The sequence below is a fragment of the Culex pipiens genome, chromosome 2 (genome assembly GCF_016801865.2).
Source record: "Culex pipiens pallens isolate TS chromosome 2, TS_CPP_V2, whole genome shotgun sequence".
NCBI classification, from domain to species: domain Eukaryota; kingdom Metazoa; phylum Arthropoda; class Insecta; order Diptera; family Culicidae; genus Culex; species Culex pipiens.
The window spans coordinates 146,479,892-146,496,129 of NC_068938.1; the positions used below are offsets into that span (position 1 = coordinate 146,479,892).

At 38.2% G+C, this 16,238-nt stretch overlaps 1 protein-coding gene across 4 annotated transcripts in view; it reads left to right on the plus strand.

Moving 5' to 3' along the window:
* Positions 1–11,962, plus strand: part of LOC120414895 (uncharacterized) — a 134,260-nt gene extending 122,298 nt beyond the window's left edge. For 2 of the 4 annotated variants that reach the window (XM_039576218.1, XM_039576219.2), the window contains exons 3-10: positions 2,255–2,561; positions 2,642–3,153; positions 3,880–4,390; positions 8,509–8,689; positions 8,748–9,005; positions 9,072–9,340; positions 9,406–9,578; positions 11,818–11,962. In XM_039576218.1, the coding sequence (XP_039432152.1) occupies positions 2,255–2,561; positions 2,642–3,153; positions 3,880–4,390; positions 8,509–8,689; positions 8,748–9,005; positions 9,072–9,340; positions 9,406–9,578; positions 11,818–11,901 (2,295 nt within the window). In that variant the 3' untranslated portion in view covers positions 11,902–11,962. The remainder of the gene's footprint in view (positions 1–2,254; positions 2,562–2,641; positions 3,154–3,879; positions 4,391–8,508; positions 8,690–8,747; positions 9,006–9,071; positions 9,341–9,405; positions 9,579–11,817) is intronic. The other 2 variants (XM_039576220.1, XM_039576221.1) reach the window with 2 other exon arrangements.
* The last annotated feature ends 4,276 nt before the right edge of the window (positions 11,963–16,238 follow it).

Below are 16,238 nucleotides of genomic sequence, written 5' to 3' on the forward strand. Positions count from 1 at the left end.
TTTTAAAAAAATGGGAAAAATTTCGGGGGGGGCTGCAGCCCGGTAGCCCCCCCCCCCCTGGCTACGGGCCTGATAAGTTTGCAGTGAAATGGTAGTGTACCAGACTATGCCTCTAAGCATTATTTTACAATTTAGCGTGAAGATCCCATCCTTGCCATCATTTTTCGTTCAGAGATTTAAATTTTGCGTCGCTATCAATATTTTGACAAAATTACTTCTACAAGATGTCAGTGCCCTACACATGCTTATACTTTTTGGTAACGATTATCCCATTCCTTGTAAAGTTATTGAAATCGTCATTAACCCTCTACAACCCAACCCCGCCTCTAGACGAATCAATTTTTCAACCAATTTTTGATCTTTAAAAAGCATTGGAAAGAAGAACCCTTAAAATTTTAGAAAATTTAAGGGTTGGAAGTTTGACTTGTTTTATGTGACTTTACCAATGTTTTTAAAAATGTCTGTGTTTTTTTACTAACATTTCCTTTATTTTAAGTAAATAGAAGTATGCAGTAATTTTTGTAATGTCCCAGACTATGCCTCTACAAATTTTTCTACCATTCAAAAGATAATGGTGCCATTCTAGAGCAGAAAATTTGAAAAACAAGCAAAAAATTGAAGAAGTGACTGTAAAAACATTAACAAATTAGAAAGGCAAAATGTAATGATTTGAGGTGGTAGAATAGGCCAAATACTTCCAAAAACATAGTTAAACTTCAAGAAGGCAACAACCGGCACATGCTGATTCATTTTGGTGCAAAAAATTGTTAAGTTGAATTCAATACAGAGCATTTTAGAGTGATGATCAATTATCTTCGAAAATTATCAACGGATTCACCTTAAATGATATTGGTATCGTTCTATAGTAGAAAATGTGAAAAACAAGAAAAAAAATAAAAAAGGTGTTTAAATACATGAAAAAATCAAATAGGATAAGAAAAAAACTAGAAAGGGGTATGCCCGGTTCGTGGACTCGCTCTTAAATATAACCAATACAGTTAAACCTCGCATATGCAACTCATATGGGGGTTCCTTATGCGAAGCACGCATATGCGAGGTACAAGGCTTATGGGATTTTGGCTATATGGGAGACATGGGCTTTGTTTTTATAAATAGTCATCTTAACTATACAAATTTATAGTGTTTTGGAATCGTTATGAAATCAGCTATACAGCTACACCAAATTTACAAGGTTTACGATGTTGTAGGTCATTCGAAACTTGAACAGAAATGCCGTTTCAGATTCTAGAGTATTTACATACCGTTTTTGTATGGGCAGCAATCAAATTAATATGGAAACATGTATGGACGAACCAATGACGCAAAATAGCTTCTTTGGTCATAGAGAAGTTGTATGTTTTTAATTTTCAGGAGGTTATTTTGATCATTGAACTTTTGTTGTTGTATTTTTTTGCATTCTTATATACATTTATATTGTCAATTTTTTGTTAATTATATTTTGCAAAACCCAATGAGCCTCTTATGCATTCATTATTTATTTCCTGTGTTATGTTATTTTTTCCTATGTTTAGCTTTTTCATAAATACAGCGATTTCACGTCAAACCAGTAAGATCCAGATCAAAAGTGCCTCGATTTGTTTCAAATTAGTCCAAAAATGGCATTATTAACTCCAAGTACCATGCTTCTCCAAAGAAATGAATACCCAGTACATTTTGCGGGAGACGCATGGTGTTTTATGTACAATTAATTTACAGAGTTTTTTTTTTCAAATAATTTTGCAGATGCCTATTTCTGTATATTTACAATTTCCAGATACTTACGTAGAACATCCTAAAAAATAATAGACAAATATTTTCAGTTTTGTACTCTTTGTACCTTCGAATCAGTAAACAAGTTTCCATTTGATCTGTAAGCCGTGGTCAGCAATGTTTTTAAATGTCTTAGTATTTTTGATTAAACGCCCAAAAAATCACATTTCTTTTGAAACTTGGCGAGCTAAAATTGGATCAGCCGTACCGGAGATATTTTTTTTTAAAAGTGTTTGTTTTTTTTTACGACAATGGTCAAAACGCAGTTTTTTGGATTACCCTTTTTCGGCTAGGACTACCCTTTTACTAAACAAAAAAAATACGGGTCTGATTATTTTGGCCAAGGAACTCCCATGCCAAATTTTTGCCACATCGTAGCACTTTTGATCTGGATCCTGCTGGTTGAAAATTTTAAATTTTTCAAAATTCTTGCAATACCAACTAATATTAAATTCTCTACTCTTTCTCTATCCCCCCCTTCCAGGGCACCCCGTACAGCGGCTACACAACCTCATCCTCCCCCACCCAGAACTGCCCCAACTCGTCCGCGCCCAACTCCCTGCCCAGCCACCTGCACACCAGCCGCCAGAGCTACAACTTCTGGAAGGCGTCCGGCTCGCAGTCCCCGCTAACCAGCGCCTCCTCCATCAATTCCTTCTTCCGCCCATCCGTGCACTCGCGAGGCTGCTTCCGCCGGACACTCCATCAGATTTGGCGCTTCCTCAAGTGGCCACTGGGACTGCTGCTGATTTGCAGTTTGCTAGGTTTAGTCGTGTACTTTTTGGTTGTAGGTAAGTGGATGAAAGTTATTCTTGAGACTTTTTTGTATATAAATAATATTATAGAATTAATATGAAACTGAACTTTGTAGATAGGGACATTATGAGCAGCTCGCTGCTCGGCGACGGCGACGTGTACAACGTGGAGGAGAACCTCTCGATAGACTTCAACGATTTTACGCACACCAACGATCTGGACAGCGGCCCCGTCACGACGTTCGGCCGCGATCACAAGGACAACGCGATTGGCTTCTCCAAGGACGGCGCCACTCCCAATTCCAAGTATTCGTTTGGGCTGAATAACGACCTGCTGGCGGTGCTGGTCAAAAAGACCAACAACGGCGAAGGTCAGAACACGTTTTGGACGTCGACCTCGACGGAGCACGAGAGTCTGAGCGAGGAAACTCCGGCCCAGGTCGTGAAGGTGCTGAGTAGTACGACGACGGCACCGGTCCGGAAGACCAGCACCATCTCACTGAAGGACTACACCAAGGGCCGGGTTCAGTTCGACGAGGACGAGGTGTTCGAGGTGCCAGCTGATGAACACACGACGCGGGCCATCGATGACGTGCATCACCACCACGACTTGGACGGCGGGATACAGGTGGGAGGACCGAATCTGCGGGGAATGCCCCTCAGATCGTTTGGATTCACCTCAGGCCATCAGAATAGCTTTGGCGTCCCAATCGAGGAGGATGAGCGTCTGTTGAGGATGTTGAATGAACAGTTGTTGAAACTTGAGAAACAAAGAGAAGTGATTTATAGTTTTCAATTAAAATTTCTTTTCCACCCCTTCCTTGGGTTGGCGGGATCCAGCAGCGGCAGCATGAACCCACCCCTTTCCGAAAACACACCACAGGTTTCCACGAACACCCGGTGGCTTTGAGTTTGATCTTCCTTGCCTGGCTGGTGGGAAGAAAGTTCTTCCTTGTGTGGTGGCTGGTGTCCGGACAGGGAAAAAATGATAAATTGCCCAACTATTGTACATTAAGCACACACACTCTTCTCTGTTTTTACCACAAACGAGGTGTTTTAAGTTCACCAAAGATTTTTTTGCAACTGTAAATATCTCAAATTTGACCAGCTATCCAACCCCGATGGGATTCCCACCATTTACACGCGACCACGTTCACGCCTCAGAACCATCATCAATATCTATTTTAATGCTTTTCCTATCTCCACTCGCAAAAGAGCAGTTCTCTAGAATTTTTGTTTCCACCATGTAAAAAAATAAAAATGCTGATTCCTAGAGAACTGCTCAAACCATTCCAAAACCCCCCTCAAACCCCGTTCCCCCCTGAAACTAACCGTCCACCCAAAAACATTCTAGCGAAATCTCACTTCCGCGTCCTCGTCGACGACGGGCATCACCACCTCCACCACGGACTCCAGCCTGTACCGGACCAAGGTATCGCCGACGTTGCCCATTCTGTCCCGGTTTGAGATCACCACCGAAGGTTTGAAACGTTTCAATATTTCCGAAGAAGGTACTGCCCCCACAAGCCAACTAGACAGCCCTAAACCGTGCAGAAGAGAAGAAGGAGGAGAGGTGAGCTCCCCGCGGAAGAACCCATCCCAACTAACGCCCTGTCCCTTTCTTGGCCGGCTCCTTTCAGGCATTTGCAAGTCGACCTCGTTGCCCCTGTGTCGCGGGGTGCTCCAGTACGATCTGACCAACTCGAGCAACCGGCGGCTGACCAACGTCGAGTACGAGCACTTCCAGTATCTGATCAACTCCAAGTGTTCCGTGCGGGTGGCGGAGTTTGTGTGTCTCATTTTGGAGCCCGAGTGCCGGCCCACTCGGATGGGGACGCTGGCACCGTGCAAGCGGATCTGCAAGTGTGAGTTGGGTGTTTTTTAAGATTTTCTAAAACTCCTGTAAAATTGATTAGAAGTTTTTGTTGAATTCGGGGTCATCCGAGAACCACGTGGACAACATCCGTCGACACATCCACCTTTTCTGAGTTTTAAAACGGTATGCGATTAAAATCCACGTTAAAATCTCATTTAAAATGGACGGACATTTCAATTCCAAACCTTTTTTAAAACACGTCGGAGCTCAAGGCAGAAGTTATCTTACAAGTACTAAAAATATTTAAAAAAAAACATCGCTGCAAGACAACTTTTTAGTACTCAAGTTTTTGCAGCGATGATTTATTTCTAAAATTTTGGATTCTGCAAGATGACTTCGATTTCTGCAAGACAACTTAAGCTCGATTTTTTGTAAACTAACTTTCTGCAAGATAACTTCCGCTCATTTTTTGTGAAATAACTTTCTGCAAGATAACTTAAGTTCGATTTCTGTAAAAGAACTTCAGGTCGTTTTTTTATAAACTAACTTTCTGCAAGATAACTTCAGCTCGTTTTGTGCAAGATAATTTCAGCACGATTTTTGTTTTAATTTTAGCTACATTTCTGTGAGTAAACTTCTTGCAAGATAACTTCAGGTCAGTTTCTGTAAGATTACTTTCTGTAAGATAACTTCAGCTCAATTTCTGCTAGTTAACTTCAGGTCAGTTTTTGTAAGATAACTTCCACACGTTTTTTATAAGTTGACGTCCTCCAAGATAACATTAGCTCAATTTCTGAAAGAAAACTTCAGCTCGTTTGGGGCACGATTATTTTTGCATGGTAACTTCAGCACGATTTTTTTTAACTTTAGCTACATTTCTGTGAGTTAGTTTTTGTAAGATAAGTTTAGTTCGATTTTTTGTGTAAAATAACTTTCTGCATGATAACTCCATCTCGATTTCTGCTAGTTTATTTCTGGTCAGTTTTTGTAAGATAACTTCCACTCGTTTTTTTATAAGTTTACTTTCTACAAGATAACTTTAGCTCAATTTTTGTGAGTTAACTTCTTTCAAAATATTTCAGGTCAATTTCTGCAAGATGACTTCAGCTCATTGTGTGCAAGATAACTTCAGCTCGATTTGTTTTTTGTTAGATAACTTTCGGCAAGTTTTACTTAGCTACATACCTGAGAGAAAACTTCTTGCAAGATAACTTCAAGTTAATTTCTACAAGATAGCTTCAGATAGCTTTACACTAAACACAACATTCACAACAATAATGCAAAAATAAACTGGAGCGTTGTGGACGGTATGTCCACGCATCCCTCCTCCCCTGTAGATTCTGTGGAATGTGATCCGTTCACAGAATCCTCTCTGCGGTAAACACAACGTAGTAGGGCTGGCCGCTTTAATTTTTGTAAGGCATTTTCGGGTGTTCTCGGATGTATTGCTATTATTAATATTGACAAGAAAAGTTCTAATCTAAGCACAAGACTTTCCAGCATGCTTTCATCAGACTGTCTGCGTTTGTGTTAGATTACACAGTAAAAAAAATCATGGTAAAATTTCATCTAAAAAGGAGTACATCTTTTATGTCAGAAAAAAGCTTTAATTTTACCTCTAATAATGTGTAAATTTACATCTGGTAGACGCTAGGAAAAAATATTCTTTTTTGTGAGTTAACTTCTTGTAAGATAATTTCAGGTCAGTTTTTGTAATTTCTGCAAGATAACTTCAGCTCGATTTTTGCAAGATAAACTCAGGTCAGTTTTTGTAAGATAACTTTCTGAAGATTACTCGATGTTTGTGAGATAACAAAACAAATTGAACAAAAATGATCCCACTTTCAAAATTCAATCTTGCAAAATAATTTTCTGCTAGTTTCAGGGAACTAAGCTGCAATGTAACATCAGGTTTTAGCAAAAAAATTGATCGAATTTTATCATTAAATAATTATAAAAAAATAATTATGTTCTAAAAATTCAATCCAGTCATAGGGGAAATTCTCGTATGTTTGGCAGGTTAAGCACTCGCTCCTAACTCCATCCAATTTGCTGATTTTCACTATTTAAACAACAAATTTTGCAAAACTTTTGATAGAAACATGCTTGCTCACTTCTTATTGAGCTATTTATTACTGGATTTCAGTTGAAAACGCTTTTAATTAGCTTTAATTGAATGTCAAAGTTCTGACCTGCCAACATTAGAGGAATTAGATGCTGTTCCCCTATAATTTTGAAATGAGAATATTCGATCATTTGTTTTGCCGAAAACAGAACTTATTTTGAAGTCTAGTTCTATGGAACCAGCTGAAGTTATCGAAAATCGTCTACTTAGTAGAAAAAGCTGAAGCATTGGGAGGACTTGAGAAAATGACAACAACTCTTTTCCTCTTTGTCTTTCTGTTATGTTGTCTGTAACCTTCTTAGCCTCATACTACAAAAACGATGTACAGTTGTTGGCCCGTTACTTTTTGCCTTCCTCACCTTACTGAGGAAAGGAAATCACTCGAAAAATAAACTTCTTAATTCGACCTCGTTCGATCCACCTTCACGTATACCTATCGACCCAGAATCATGTTCTGAGCAAATGTCTGTGTGGATTTGTGTAGGTGGGTGGACAAAAAATTGTCACTCGATTAGCTCCGGATTGACTTCACAGATTTTGACCGTTTTGGTCTCATTCGATCCATCTTGGGGTCCCATAAGTCTCTATTTAAAATCAGCAGGTTTAGTTAAGTACTTCAAAAGTTATGCTAAACAACATTTTGACATTTTGAGGAAAGTCCGGAACATTGTAAAAAGGGTGGTTTTTGTAAGAAAACCCGTCATGTTATACATTTTTAGAAAGGTATTTGAATGACCTTTCCAACGAGCCCAAGATTGAAGATCTGATAACCCTATCATGAGTTGTTAGCACGTAAGTGTTTTTTAAACACTTTTTGGAGGCCGGATCACAGATTACAAATGGTGTCCGGGTCCTTCATGCGACCCGTCGTTAGTTAGATAATTGAAAGACCTTTCTAATGAGTCTAAAACATCGAAGATCTGATAACCCTATCAAAAGTTATTAACACTTAAGTGTTATTTAAACACTTTTTGGAGGACGGATTTCACATATTTCAATGAAAATAGTGTTCGGGTCCATCACGCGACCCATCGTTTGTTAGATAAATGAAAGACCTTTCAAATGAGATCGAACATCGAAGATCTGATAACTCTATCAAAAGTTATGAGCAATTAAGTGTGATTTATGCACTTTTTGGACTCGGATCACAGATATTCGGATAAAAATAATATCTGGATCAATAATGTGATCTATTGTTTGTTGGATAATTAAAATGTCTTTCAAATGATACTATAAGATTGAATATCTGCTAACCCTATCATTTGTAGGTTGGACATTTTTATTTTATCAAAACCAAAACTATGATTTTGTGAGGAAGGCATCAACCACCCTTCGGTGGATTAAGTAACCTTTTTCAAAGTTTTTTTTTATTGTACTAAAATACTATTATTCTAGAATAACTGTGAGTTTTTCAAATAAAGTACGTTTTTAAACAAACCTGGAGTTTTTTTTGAAAAGGACCTATAAACCAAATTTTAAATTTTTGCTTTTTGGGTGTTTTTAGAACCGCCTTGAGTCAGGGGTATTCAAAAACACCCAAAAAGCAAAAAATGAAAATTTGGTTTATAGGACCTTTTCAAAAAAAACTCCAGAAACAAAACATAATTACAGTAGTTGTTCGGTAACTGGGCTGAGAACATAGCCCAGTCACCGAATGCTGTTCGCTAACTGGGCTGAACGAAAAATAACGAGGGGACTACCGATGCATAAATTTTTTTGATGAAATATAAAAATAAAAGTTACTTAAAATCAATTACAATGATCACTTTTCATTTTTCTCTATTTGTGACTTGAAATAACATAAAAGTTTAAAAAAAGTTTTTTTATTTGTTGAACATGATTTTTGCCTCCATTAACCCCTCAGTAATTTCGGTTTGTTTTGGTTTTTTGACGTTTGTCTGCTGCAGCCCAGTTAAACAGCGCCCAGTTACCGCACAACTACTGTATTAGATGATTTGGATTACAAAGTTTATTTCTTTTACTCAAATGAGTTTGAATTAAATTTTAAAAAATAATACTCTCTCTCCCAATCCCCACTTCAGCCATTCTGGAACCGTGCGCACACATAATCGCCTCTTCGGAGGTCCTGACCGCCACGTTTGACTGCGACGCCTATCCGGACTCCAACGACCGGGCCGTGTGTGAGGATCCAACCCGACACAGCAAGTGCTACGCCAACGAGTTCCAGTGCGCGGACTCGAGCTGCATCCCACTTCAATGGAAGTGAGTCTTTTTTAAGAATGTTAAAAATTAAATTTTTGATGAAATTCTTTGTTTCAAGATGCGACAACATCAAGGACTGCCAAAGCGGTGAGGACGAATCTGACTGCAAGTTCTGCGAGCGGGACGAATACCGGTGCCTTTCGAACGACAAGTGCATCCCAGATAAGTGGCGCTGCGATCAGTACGAGGACTGCCCGGACGCGTCCGACGAGCTGGATTGCTACTACGATGAACCGACCACCTATCCAACGGCCTTCGGCAGCCAACGTGAGTATCCGTTTGTGCAGGTCCAGGTTCCGAACAGTCCCGTCAACGGGTGAGTAGCTTTTGAGGTTTTGAGCTTTTTTCCGAATCCTCTTTGCTAACAATCCGAGAGTTTCAGCAAACCATACCTGACGATTACGAACGAGGATCGGGAGCGTAATCTGCACCAACAGGATCAACAGCAGGACAAATCGGGTCGCCAGCAGCGACACTATCCGGACTATGATTCTTCCCGGGAGGACGACGAGTACGAGCCAACGGCAGCGGAGAACGTGCCCCAGATCAACCGCAGGAACCGTACCGAAACCGTTGAGAGCAGGACAGCGCGGTTGGAGGATCAGACGGAAGCGGAAACCACGAGGACCATTTCGGTTCCCAAGTCTTTGAGTAATCTCTCAATGGTGACTTGTACAGGATTTGAAATTTTCTTTAACGATTCAATTGTCTTTTAGGTAACTTCCAGGACAGCAAGGAAATCATGATGACGTCGGACTCGGAGAACGATTTCAGATACAGCAGCACCAGCAGGGCATTCTTGACGACGGCACACGCGTCACCGTGTCCCGAGGGGGAGCTGCGGTGCGTGAGCGGAATTTGCATTTCAGTGAGCCAGTTGTGTGATAAGGTGAGTGATCAAATAGAACAACACAGGCTGATCGTAGAGATAATGTTTTTGCAGCACTTGTTCGGTGACTGGGCTGAGAACGTCGCCCAGTTACCGAATGCTGCTTGCTAACTGGGCTGAACAAAAGATGCTGAGGGGATCATCAATGCATCATATTTTTTTAATAAAAATAATTTAAAATTGCTTCAATTTGTGTCTAGAGCTAATTTTTCAAGCTTCCTTTTATTGTATTTACTTGTTGCAATATTGAAAAACTTTTTTTTTTTATAATTACACTTGATGTTTGCATCCATTGACCCCTCGGTCATTTATGTTTGTTTATGTTTTTGACGTTTGTCTGCTTTTTAAGTGGGCTGCAGCCCAGTTAAACAACGCCCAGTTACCGAACCAGTACTGTAATCCCAAGTAACATTTTCAGTTTTGTACCCATCTTGAGGAGAGATTGAAGTTATCTTAGCTAAAAATGACCATAAAGCCATTTTATCCCCAGGACAACAATAAATCAGCATTAAACCTGAGTTAAGAGCAAAGTGGACTATTTTAGGAGGTTATCATGACCATTTATTAGGAGTCATCTAACACTCATCAGCATAGACATTGATTTTTAAAACACTCTGCAGGTGTATTTAATTGCTTAAATAAAACTTATGCTCAAGCTTCTTAAATTTATAACCGCACAGAAGAGGTTTTCAAGACTGAAATAAACTTTCATTAAAGATGTTTTCTCTCGTTGAAGATAAAATTGATTTGTCGAAGGAAAATCAGTTCTAATTATAATCTCGTTAAATTCAATAATTCTTTATGAAATAAATCACAAATGGCCAATGAAAAAAGATAAAATTATATTGATAACTATAAAATAATATCAAAATAATAAATTACTGGGACTTAACGCAGCCGTTCTAACTGAAAAATTCTTGCCATCAAAATTTCACTGGTCAGTTTTCTTAGATACCTCGAAAAAATATGCATCGAAGGCATGAATCGTTCAAAATTGCATCGATTTTTTATTTTGATGGACCGATTAATTATTTTTTTTCTGAAAAATCAACATGGCTTCCATTTTTGGCCGTTGCTTTTTCGTGTTAATATGGCTGAACTCATAAAAACTATTCTCTCTTACTCAAAGCAGTTATTAGGGCCATTTTTCTTAAGAAGCTCTTGTACAAGCAACTTTAAGAGCTTTGTTTCTTGCGAAGCTCTTGTTCAAGATTAAGCAAGAACATGTAGACTGCAGTGAGCTTTAAGGCGATTTTAACCAAGAGCAAAAGGCGTAGTACTGCGACCGTAGCGCATGCGAATTTTAGTTAGCAGGAGATAGATCCAAAACGTTTTTTATGGTTATTTTTTCATCGTTGGATAAAAAACAAAATATATTTTTTTCATATTCTTTATTCATTTATTTGATTGGGATCATCATAAGTTTTCCTCGCATAAAGGAATTTACCGTCGACACAACAACACTGATTTTAATAAACAACACTAGACCAAAACACTAGCACTCCGCGACGAATTTATCCGCTTCTCGGAACGCCTTATCCAGCTTATCCTCGAACGGCTCTGACGGACAAACGGATGGCCTAACTGATGATTTGTAGCTTGTCGATTCTGCGCGTCGGCTTCACGGTAGCTACGGAATCGGCGCCCATGATGATTCTCGTGTTACTCGATCAACACGTGCCGGAAAAAAAACATCTACTGCCCATGCATGTCAATGGACCAAATCGGCATGTACTCAATCACCCTCGGATAGGTGTACTCCGTTACATCCGCGCTGGAGCCGGAAACGGGCGAAAAGTATCACTTGTTTACCGGGATCACAAATTTTGGTAAACGTTTCTTTGACACTAAACCGACCGACTGTACAAAAAAATGTGATTTGACAGATCAAGTTCAAATAATCTGGAAATATGCTTTCATAGAACAGAGTAGTTTTAATTTAGTTTCAAAGCAGTTTTGACAATGCTTAAAAGTCTTATAAATAACCTCTCTGGGATAGCTTTAAGAGAAACAATGAAGTGTGATATAAAACTATGTTCCATGCTCTTAAAGTATTCTTAAAGATATTTTTAAAACTTTCGTATCATAAACCCAGCAAGTTTTGATCAATGTTTTCATAAAACAGAAAAGCAAATTTCAAACCTTTTATAAAACCTGTTAAGAAGTAAAGGCATTTTGCTTGTTACTTGGGATCATAAATAGTTCCTATACTCAACTCCATAAAATTGATTCATTCCAGGTGACGGATTGCCCGGACGGGGCCGACGAAGCCATGTGCGTCTACAAGGACGAAACCACTGAGCAGAGCCCGCCAAAAGAATAGTACCAGTTGTGTAGCATAGACAAAAAGAAACGCGATATTTAGTAGTAGCAAAAGAACAAAACATGACACTGCCTTCCTCCCTCCCCCTGGCGCAGCAGTAAGGAGATACTGAAGGTGCACTCATTCGTGGAACGAAGAATTTGATCGATTGTATTTATAAGAGAGAGAGAGAGCATAGAAGAAAAAAAAGTGATTTTACGATTGTTGACTTGTTGTTAGTACATTTCTGGAGTTTTTTTTGAAAAGGTCCAATAAACCAAATTTCCAATTTTTGCTTTTTGGGTGTTTTTGAAACCGCTCTGAGTCAGGGGTATTAAAAAACACCCAAAAAGCAAAAACTGAAAATTTGGTTTATTGGACCTTTTCAAAAAAAACTCGAGATTTGCGAAACTGTTGCGTAGCGTGTAAGCCTCATCTTTCACGCTCTATTACGTCATCGTACATTATTACCATTACCGTTACACATTACCATTGTTTGTTAAAAACATTAAAAAAGAAACCGCAAAGTTACCCTTCGCAACCAATCAACCCATGGATTAACAGATAAAACATGTGTATTATTAGAGCAGTAAGGCGCCTAGGACAATATGTGTAATATGTTAAACATTCCCTCCCACATCAGTGTTGGTTGGATCGCCCACCTCCTCAAAATAGCCCGCAAGATGGAATGTTTTGTGTGAAGCATATTTCAGCAGTGTGTGGTAGGAACCAACGTTTGGAGCAAAGATTCTAGCAAAAAAAAACTGTATAAGGAAAAAAAAGTAGATATTATTTTTCGGTTAGTAAAAGCGTTGTAAATAAGCCATTCTTTTCTTTTGAACTCATTTCATGTAAACTTTTGTAAATCGTTTTTTCAATAAATTTTATATTTTATAATAGCCTTTGTAATTTGTTTTAATAACGAGAAATTTCCCTTCATTGTATCATTTTACTACCGCTGGGTAATTCTTCGCCAACCTACACGAAATCGGAAAAAGTTGCCCCGACCGCTTTTCAATTTGCATGAAACTTTGTCCTAAGCGGTAATTTTTATCCCTGAACACGAATCCGAGCTCCGTTTTTTATATCTCGTGGCGGAGGGGCTGTAAGACCCCTTCCATTTTAAAATATTTGAGAAAGATGTGTTTTTGAAATGGTGATGGTTTTGAGTTTGGTGTCAAAGGGACTTTTATTTAAAATTGGACGCAGTTTTTTTTTTTTTTTGCATTGGTGTCTACCCGTAACTGCTACTTCATTATTGACCAGGACCCCCAAACATTGCTCTGTGGACCACAGATGAAATGTAGGAACCAATCATCACCCCTTCAAAAACATTCAAAATTGGACGCAGTTTTAAGAAAAAAACGTATTTTTTATTGAATAAATTTTTTTTGTAATATTTCGTTACTCAACTGTAAAAAAATGGACAACTGTCATTTTATGAGAAATTAAATTTTAATTTTAAATTAAAAAAAATGCAAAATGAGCATGAGCATGGTTGACTGCCAATGAGCTGCTACTCCGTTATTGACAGATCAGCTGAAGTTAAACAATGAATCAAAAATGATCAGTGGAAGCCAACCATCTGTTCACTGTTTAACCTCTGAAGATCCCTACTTTATTAGTTAATACCGGCGCCCTCCCAAGAAGCCTGCTGTTCAACGAAAGGGAGGAATGTTAGTCCGATAGTTGAAGTTGCAGACTCATCAAGCACATAGTTTATCGTTATATACTGCCCATGTTCGCATAAGTGTCCCATATGCAAAAACAGCAAGCTGAGAAAAACGCATTTGAAGTTTGTCCCATACATAAGGCTACGTGTTAGGTTTTCGCGAAAAATCTGTATTTCCTCCTGATTTCTAGAACAAAGTACTGGATATTATAGGCTCTTTCGAAAGAGCACACAATTTTGAACTAAACTGAATCAAAAACTCGAAATCTATGAAAATGCATATGAGACATTTATGCGATCAGGGGCAGTATACTTGTTGATACCGCTTGAGACCGTTGAATCCACAGCATCTCTTTCAAGCAACACGTGATTATTATTTTTTTGGGTTAGTAGGATAAGGTATTGGCTTTTCGATGCCTCCCGAGCTACGATGCTATGGGGAGGACTTTCATAACAGACCCGTCGGCGAGCCTTCCGAGCAACGAAGCTATGGGAAGGTCTTTCTGGTTAACACACAAAATCACTCACACACAATTATTTTGCTACACTATTAACTCGACGATCCAAAATGTCAGTGCGTCTTTCGATCACTATATAGAAAAGGCTTTTTCGCCATAAAAAAACTATATTCGAAAAAAATATACACAATTTATCCGACGCCGTGCCTTCCGATCAACGATGATATAAGAAGGGCTTTGAAAATCACAAACAAAGATTACTAAAGCACAAAAAAATACCAATTACTCAACGAAAAAGCTAAAGACACAAATAATTCAGTAAGGCAAGCGCGTGGCCTCGCCGCCCGCAATCGACACACACAATTCACGACAAAAGGCACAGAAAAGTCACTTTTCACTTCGAATATTTTTTACGACCACGTGCTCCCTTTACAAATTATGCACTCACCCCATACGACTAGCGACACAAAAGCACATAAAAAATAATAATTTGAATAATCACGACTTCGCGTCCCCACTTCCAGCGCACCAATCTTAAATTGAAAAAAATGCAAAATATTGAAAAACTTTTTCGAATGTTCAAAAATGTTCGTTCTTTTCGTAACGCGATTTCAATAAATGACCTAAAACAAATCTCGAATTCCCGAATATGAACTTTTTAGGTTAAAATAGAGCATTAAAAAGGCTTGTGCGCATTTTTGCCCCGTATTACTTTATATCCAGAAAACCCAATTTCCGTTCTTCCGTTTAATATTTTCATGAAATCCTGTTTTTTACTCTAAATTTGGATTTTTTCCCCAAATGTTTTTTTAGACTTAATCATTCATTCTTTTGTATTAATGGTAGTTAAAAACCTTAAAATGTTCAACTTTAAACTTTAAAATACAACACAAAATTTAAAGAAACTGTGATTGGTATAGTAAACATTTTAAACGAACATAATTATCGGATTTGATATTTGCAAATTTTATTTTTTAGTTCGAATGTTTCATTACTAAGGTTGCTGTTATAGTTTTTCAAGAAAAAAAAACAATGTTATTATTTCCCTTAACTAATTCTTTATTTATTATTTTTTCACATAGGCCATTGCACCCCCCTTCAAAAATAATCCGGAAAATAAGGGGATTTTTTTTTCAAAAAACTTAATTTTTTATTGGATTTAGAAGTTAAATCAACTGAAAACAAGTTGAAATGCATTTCCAGCGTTCAAAATCATATTTAGCATGCCTGGGATCGAACGAAAATGTTTTGATTTTTTGTTAAATTCCGTCGTACACCGAGTTAAAATGCGTAACCGGAAAAAGGTGTGCATGCCTGGCACGAACACTCAAAGCGTGTTCTAGCGTGTTGCTCGTACTGACTCAGAGCAAGGGTGAGGTGTAGGTGTAAGGGCAGTGCGTGTTCGTCGCGAACCTAATGCATAAGATCGGTCAAGGCCCGGTCTTACACTGAAAATTGCGAATTACGTCGCACACTATTACTACCTGTGGTATAAACATTTGATTGAAAAAAGTGTTTAAAACAGCAGTTTCCCCCCACCAAGCTGTTTTGCGATCATTAGTTTTCAAAATATGTAAGTACAGTACTTGTTCGGTAACTGGGCTGAGAACGTAGCCCAGTCACCGAATGCTGCTCGCTAACTGGGCTGAACGAAAAATAACGAGGGGACCACCGATGCATAATATTTTCCTGATGAAATATAAAAATAAAAGTTACTCAAATTTATTTACAATGCTTACTTTTCATATTTCTTTAATTGTGACTTAAAAATAAATAATAGCTTGAAAAAAGTTTGTTTTCTTTATTGAACAGGCTTTTGGCATCTATTAACCCCTCGGTCATTTCGGTTTGTTTTGGTTTTTTTGTCGTTTGTCTGCTTTTTAATTAGGCTACGGCCCAGTTATCGAGCACCCAGTTAAACAAAGCCCAGTTATCAAACAACAGTAGTAGTAGTATTTGCGATTTTTTTTTCGCTGAAAAAAAAGTTTTGCAATTCGGTTCAACCGAATTTCAAATGATTTTAAACCCTATCGAAGTCGCATCAGCTATCAAAGTCACATCGGTTTACGTTAATTTTTTTTAACATAAAGTGCACATTTGAAAAAATGCAATAGCTCAAACAAAGTTTAAGTGTTCCGATAAATATTAACAAGCAGGACCGACCGCGCAAATCAATAATACAATAACCACCAAAAACAATATTGTTTGAAGACCATTTTAAAAGAATA